The 7,323-nt window shown below is 45.5% G+C and overlaps 1 protein-coding gene across 6 annotated transcripts in view; it reads left to right on the forward strand.

Moving 5' to 3' along the window:
- The window catches only part of TANK (TRAF family member associated NFKB activator), a 37,040-nt gene extending 33,614 nt beyond the window's left edge, over positions 1 to 3,426 (forward strand). For all 6 annotated transcript variants that reach the window (XM_081206886.1, XM_081206889.1, XM_081206887.1 and 3 more), the window contains one exon: positions 772 to 3,426. In XM_081206886.1, coding sequence (XP_081063012.1) covers positions 772 to 945 — 174 coding nt within the window. In that variant the 3' untranslated portion in view covers positions 946 to 3,426. The remainder of the gene's footprint in view (positions 1 to 771) is intronic.
- The last annotated feature ends 3,897 nt before the right edge of the window (positions 3,427 to 7,323 follow it).

The raw sequence follows: 7,323 nt of genomic DNA on the forward strand, positions 1-7,323 counted from the left end.
CGCGTCAGTGCCTAGACAGGTTTCCGAAGCAATTTACACCAACAGAAAAGTAGACTGTTTGTTAGAACTTGATGTAATTACACCTAATTAGCCTGTGTTCTTTGTGGATTGATGACTGACCGGAGTAAAAAGAAAAAAGGCCACAACAGAAATCTGCTAAGGCGTTGTGGCCAGTATTAAATATTGTTTAGACAAAAAAATTATTCAGAGAAATTGTGAGTGTTCCTCCCCCCTTTTTTTAAAAAAATAAACCACTTTGCTTCAGAATTTTTGAGATACTGGTACATATGAATGACATAGAGGCTTGCTATGCTCACACTCACATGTACATAGGCACACTTTCACACATTAGATACATAAATTATATACATTTTATTTTTAAAAGCCTTCTGAGCCCGAGTTTCTTGTTCCAGCTCCAAATCCAAGTTGCTTGTATGCCCTCATAAGTTACATGATCAAAGTGATTGGTAAGATCTATTTTCTTGGTGTTTATTTTTAAAATGGGGGTACCACTTCAGTCGTAATTCTCATGTAATTTGAATATCAGTGCCCTGATATAAACATGCATTGAAATAGGAAAGTATAGTATATACATTTATCAATCCAGAATTATCAAGAATATATGTTTTAGCTGATGAAAATATTGGCAAGATTTCATTCTAGGAGTATTCATTTGAGGCCGCATATTTAGATCTACCTAGCAGCAACATCCCTAGCTGGTGAAATATTTGCGTTCATAACTCTTCTTTTTCTACCCTCTGCTTCTTACAGCCGCTCTGGGAGCCATATCACACTCAAGACAATGATGTATTGGCACTTCCTTCTGCAGACTCAGAACTTGATCAGACTGGAATATGTGAATTCTGTCAGAAAGTTTTTCCGCCATCTAGTACATCAGAGGACTTTCTGAGGCATCTGAATTCACACTTCAACTTGAAGTCCTAGTGTCACCGGAGTACAGATTTTTGTTGTTGCTGCTGCTGTTGTTGAAACCAGGTGTTGCTGTACTTTGATTCCAGCCCAACTGCTCATCGTAATTCCAGAGCTTTGCGCAACATCTATATCAGAACCAACCCGGAGCTATGTTAATACGATTTAAGCCAATTTCAAATGCGTAAAAGGAAAATAACTGCAATGCCACCAACAAAGGCATATCTTCCTGAGAACAGGGGTTGGGAAGAACTGAAGATTGCGACTATCTGGTCGAGGGGGGAAAGAAGGACTTGACTTGGTAACTATAACACCATTGTGCCTTTGCTTTCACTTTTATTCACTGGGATCTTTTTGATCATCAAAACAAATATTTACTTTTGCCATCGTGAATGATACAGTACTGAACTCCAGCTAGAAACAGATGTGATGCAGTGCTTTCAGAGCAATTCAGCTCTCCCACCCTGTGCACCAGGTTTGTAAGGGGGAGGGGGGCTTTGGGAAGATGAATTAGTCAGAGTGGAGCTTCACTTTCCACCTGGTTTAGAATTGCACCCTTAATTGTGTTCTTACTCTGTGCTGATCCTATCACATAGAAATGCATTTGCCATATGGGCTGGCTCATTTGCAGTTAGTGTTAGTGGCCCAGTGGCCCATCCTTCTTAGCTACTGGTCCTAAGTGTGCCAGTGCTACACATAAATGGATCAGTGCCTTTAGTAAAGACATTAACCGTGACTAGTGGCCATCAAGCAATTTCCTAGGAGGCTGTTTGGAACAGAATAAAAAGTTAGCTAGAGCAGGGCTTTGCTGTTTCGCTTTGTCCTTTTTCAGGATTGGTGAGTGGTCTCACATAGGTGATCTCACTTAAATTATATCACTGCTATAGTAACAAACCTGCCTCTGGGAATGAGGATTCCTGTTCCTGAAACATAAATTCCATCGTTTAAGGCTACCATAGAATATTCAAACTGACCTATGGTGTCGTGTTTACCGCATAAATATTGGACTCGCACAATCAGTGTTTGTGTGTCTTCTCTCCCAATCTCAAAAAAACAAAAAGTCCCTGTTGCAAAGGGAAGAAGATGGTGCCTAAACTGAAACGAATTCACCCTGTGATTTGTAAACTGCATAAGCCAGGTCACTGACTTTGCGATGATGTGTAAGCAAGCTCTTTAATTTTGGGTGTGGAGAAGGCAGTTTCACACAGGGAAACTGTTTCTGTGTGGATTTCCCCGTTCCCCTATCCGATATAGTTGATAAGTATCAGTAGAGGATAATAGCATTTGCTTGCAATAAATGTTAATTTTGTGGAGAAAAGTGGTAGCGCGATAGTAGAGCATATTATTGGCATGCAGAAGACCCCACTGTCAATCCCTGGCATTTCCTGATAGGGCTGAAAAACGTGGCAAATAACTACTAGCCAGTACAAACAGTACTGAGTGTGGTATGGCTTGATATAAGGCAGCTTCCTGTGTTCCTGTACTTACCTTCCCAAGCATCTTGAGGGAAGATAGGGATCCTAGGTCCATCCTTCACAATTTCCCAGGCAGCTCTTTTGCACTTTCCTCACCATTACCTTTCCTCCTTCCTCATCCCCCTCTCCCAGCTTTAGGAAGCTGGAAGCATGCCTTAATTCCTGCCAATTGAGCAGGCAGAAATGGCTGCCAGTCTTGGTGTTGGTGGGCAGTGGGGAGGACCTGAGGCCTCGAGAGTTGTCAGTAGATGAAGGGCCCAGGAGTTGCAGGGAGGAGCCGTAAGCCAGCAATAGAGCAGAGAACATCTTCTGCCAGACAGAAGAGGCAATGTTGGACTAGGTTTGTCAATGATCTGGCAATAGTTAATGTCAGGACAATAGATTGCCCTGGATGAAGACAATCTGTTTGCGTCAAAAAACATGTCTCACCAGCTAAATGGGGCTGAGATGAACATTGTAAAAGGCTTTAATAATATATAATGAGTACACAAACATTTAGCTTTATTGGGGTATTGCATGGGGAGGTTTGTGGTGAGTTTTTTTTGAAAAACAAAACATTCCCATTTTAGAGGTGAAATAAGTTGTTAATTCTCAGCGTTTTATAGCCATCAGGCTTTACCTGAGACACTTCAAGCCCCCCCCCCCCACCACCAGTATAATATTTTTCAACAAGCTGATTATGTTTGCAACGTGATAATCTTGGACTGGTTTGTTGTTGTTTTTTGTTCAGATGTAATAATTTTATATAGTTAGGAGTTTAAAAACTGTCTGTATATGCTGTTAATATCTAAACTTCTTCACTTTTCCCAAATGTCTACTATTTACATAAAAGTCCCAATTTTGCAAATCGAAAGGATGGAGAGAACCCGGATGTCTTGCATAATTTAAACGCATTTGGATATATAGACATTTTTGTACAACTTTGGTTACGGCCTCTCATCTGTTTCTGAAAAACTGTTAACTGCCTTTGTGCTAAAATAAACTGCATTGTGCAGGGTTTTGGCTCTGGTGTGACCCAGAATGTGTGTTTGGTCTTACTCCGATAAAACTACCAGGCCAAGCCTTTTAAAAATCCATGTATGACATAACACGTTCTGAGACTTTTCTGTAGGCTTGCTTATGAATTGTGCTCTTCAGGGTGTACTCTGGAAAGAGAACAAACCGCATTTCTTGAAAAAGGGCCTTCATCTTGAAGTTAAAAGTAGTAAGATGTGATGGCAGTATAATAAAGGGCTAACTGGGATTTTTTTTTTTTAAGTCATGTATTTTGCATTGCCTAGGTTTCTCTCTACACATATTTCCTGTGAGCTGGCACATCTCTCTACATGAAGGAACAGTGCTGGCTTAAACAAGTGGGGTAGCAGAATCCCCAGAAATACAAAAAAAAAAAAATGTTTTTCAAAAACACAGTATTAAAGGGGGGGATTCCCCTTCCAAAACAAGAAAACAAATAGAAACAGGCCAGTAAGGTACTACAAACACTGAGAGTTAGGTAGAAAAAAATGAAAATGGGCTGGAATGAGCTTGCTTGCTTGGCCCCCTTACATCTTAAGTGTAGGGAGGGGAATCTGTGGCCTTCCTGTTGGGACTCCTATTCCATCTGCTTGCCTAGTTCCCTTAGCTGGTGGAAATTGTATTTTAACAATTGGAGGGAGGGTCACAGGTTCCCTACCAGCGGTTCTCAACCTGTGGGTCCCCAGATGTTGTTGGACTACAACTCCCATCATCCCTGAGCTCTGGCCTTGCTAGCTAGGGGTAATGGGAGTTGTAGTTCAACAACATCTGGGGACCCACAGGTTGAGAAAGGCTGGCTTAGATAGTGTCCTGCAAGGCTGACTAGCTGAAGCTCTGTACTGGAGCTTTTCTGTTAGGGGTGAAACACTTGGTTGCATATCAGTTTTTAGAAGCTTTCACATTCCTTTTTCATCTTCCAACTCTTAAGATACACCAGCAGTCCAGTGTATGAAAGATCAAGGAAGGACTGCAAAGCAGTTGACTTAATTTATATTTAAGAGGAAGTCAGCATTGTGCTCTTCTGATCTTTCTGTCAGCATATTTCTCCATGCTGCAAAGAATGGTTCCTTCCCCCCCACACACACACACATGTGTTCTGGAGGGTTCTCCCCACTGCAGCAGATTTGGAGGGGGGAAGACCCATTGCACTTCTAGCAGGAACCCTTTTGCAGACTTCCACCAGCACACTGCATTAGTTGAATCTGTGCCTCACAGTATGCTCTGCCGTCTCCCTTTCAGCCACTCAACTTAGTAGTGGATCTAACAAGCAAGCAAAGAATAAGTAAGCTTAGGCATCTTAAAGTCAGATGCTATGAGGGTACAGCAGCTACGTACTTCATCTTAAGGAGTTTAGCTTATACAAAATTCCATACAATGCAAATTTCACATCTTTGTAGAATGCTGCATATTTAAATTTATGAATCGCTTCTCACGATAAAAAGTCGCTTAGAAATTTATAGCAGAAAGTAAAGTACAGTAATAAAAATACGTAAGCATAATTAAGAACATAAGTAGATGGGGGGGATTCAATCATTGGCATTACCCAAATGCCTGGGGAAACTGGATACATTGCTCCGATTAGGTGCTGGTAGGCAAGTAAATTTGCACCCTGAGCACCCTCCAGTCTAACCCAACTTTTTGAGGGTGAATGACTATTTCTGCTACTGCTGCCAGCGGGGACATCTGCTTTATTATGCTCACCAGGGGAAGCGCAGGCAGTAGGAAACACTAATATTCCTAAAAAGAGGACTGAGCCCAACAGGGATACAAATTATTTCTTCAAGTAGTGGACGAAAGCAGAGTGGGGGCGGCAGAGCCAAGAAAGACATTTTGTCCCTGCTTTCTTCCACCTTCTCAAAGGTGCTGGTCTTCCTTCTCTTTGCTCCCCACACCTTACAAGAGACAGGTGCATCTTTTTAACCATAGTTGGACCCACAAAGCACACTTAGGTGCCAGTGGATTTGAGCCTCCCAGAGCTGACTTAGGCATCCCATCAGTGGGAGAGGAAAGACTGGTGCTGAGGTGAGGTTCCCACAACCGTGGCTGCTCCGTGCACAAGTTTTTCCTTTAGCATATATGTATTTATTGCATGTGTGAGCTCTCTCTCTCTCACACACACACACCTTTTCTCTCCCTCTCTCTGGCTACCTCGCCAGCTGCTTGTAGCTCCAGTAATTAGACTGTCACCGCTCGTTAGAGGAGCGAGGGAAACACACTTGTGACAGATTCCACTAGTTCATCGAGGGGGTGCGATCTTCGAAGGGAAATTTAGTACATTAATTTGAGGTCTCAGCTCTGTCCTTTTCTGGAGGTTCCCTCTGCAGTCTGTTTATTGCCACACTCAGCTTGGGCTTCTTTTTCCCCCTTCGCCTTCGGAGCCCGCCAATAAATTTTAGATTAGATTAAATCAGCCATTTGACATTTGCCAGGGGTTTGGTGCAGGGGCGCGCGGAGGCACGGGCGCGCGCCTTTCTCTCCCCGCTTGTAGCGCCGCTCTGTCGACTAAAGGGGGCGCGCTGCGGAAAGGTCTCTCTCTGTCTCTCCTTCGGCGCGCACAGGCCCAAGCCTTTCTCTTTCGACCCCCAGAACATGGAGAGGGAAGCTGAGCAGGGGGCGTAGGGTGGGGGTCGCCACAATCACCACCACCACGACACCACAAAAACCTGCTCCGCTACCCAAGCCGCCGAGGCTACCAGGCACAAGCAGCCGAGCGACACAACTGCCCGCGGCACCTCAAAATACGCGCGCGCCCCGGAGAAGCGCTTTTGTCGCCCTCCGACATCCTCTTCCCCTCCTCTTTCCTTACGATTCATGCAAGGTTAACTCAGCAGAGGAGGCTCAATCCAAATGGCAACTGGCGTTGCATTTATTTTACTTTTTTATTTTTATTTTTATTTAAAAAAAGAAGAAAAGGGGAGGGGGAACCTGAAGGGAAACGGGGGTGGGGTGGGGGGACGGAATCAGAAATAGGGAAAGAAAAGAGGGAAAAGCAGCAGGCTGATTACGAGGTGTCAAAACTGCCAGGAGCAAGAAGGTGATAGCAATCAGGGGTGAGAAGAGTGCGCCATTCGTGCGGGGCAGCTAATTATCCGTCTCATTTGAGGCAGCCGCGTTCGAGGCAGCCGCGTTCGCCTGCTGAACGGTGACAGATTGGCGCGGAGGAGAGGGGAGGTGTTAAAACAATGGAGCCGGGCTTGCGAGCGCTGCTGCATGCTAATCAGGACGGCCTCCTTCCTGCTTGCCTGCCTGCCTGCCTTTCCCTCCCTCGGCTCGCCGTGATCCCGCCTTCCCCTTCTTCTTCCCCGGCGCCACAGAGGGAAAAGCTCGTCGCAAACGCTGCCTTCATCCCCCCCCCCCCAGCAAACCTTCTCCCGCTTTGCACACCCCAGCGCACAGGCGCGCACGCTCGTTTCCACGAATCGAGGGCGCAATCCTGACTCCCCTCCATAAAGCCATGCGGTGTGGGGGGGGGGGAATCTCCCGCTGCCTTTAATAATCCCACCCCCTAATTACACGGGCGGGAGGGGGGCGCCGAGCGAGAGCGGCCGTGGCTGTGATCTTGCGCGGGCCAATTAGGCCGGCGTGCCACCGGCTGGCGCTCCGTGTTTCCCCTGTTCTTTCTTTCTTTCTTTGCTGCGGGGGGAAGGAAGGAAGGAAGGCTCCTTGACATTGGGGGGGGGGAGGCGATCCCTTCACTAGATCGGCCTTGATCCGACGGGCTTTCATTGTAGAACTTGGACCTGCAGACACACAAGCACACCCAGAACCAGGGGTTCCAACTTGAATAAAATATGGGAGAAGGGGCAGGTGACAGGTCATCCCCAGCCCACATAATAGATCATAAGACGTGGCGCGCACACATTATTTGAATGACAACGCTCATCAACTTTGTGGAGGCCCAAAT

The sequence above is a fragment of the Podarcis bocagei genome (genome assembly GCF_964188305.1).
Source record: "Podarcis bocagei genome assembly, chromosome: 1".
Taxonomy (NCBI): Eukaryota; Metazoa; Chordata; class Lepidosauria; order Squamata; family Lacertidae; genus Podarcis; species Podarcis bocagei.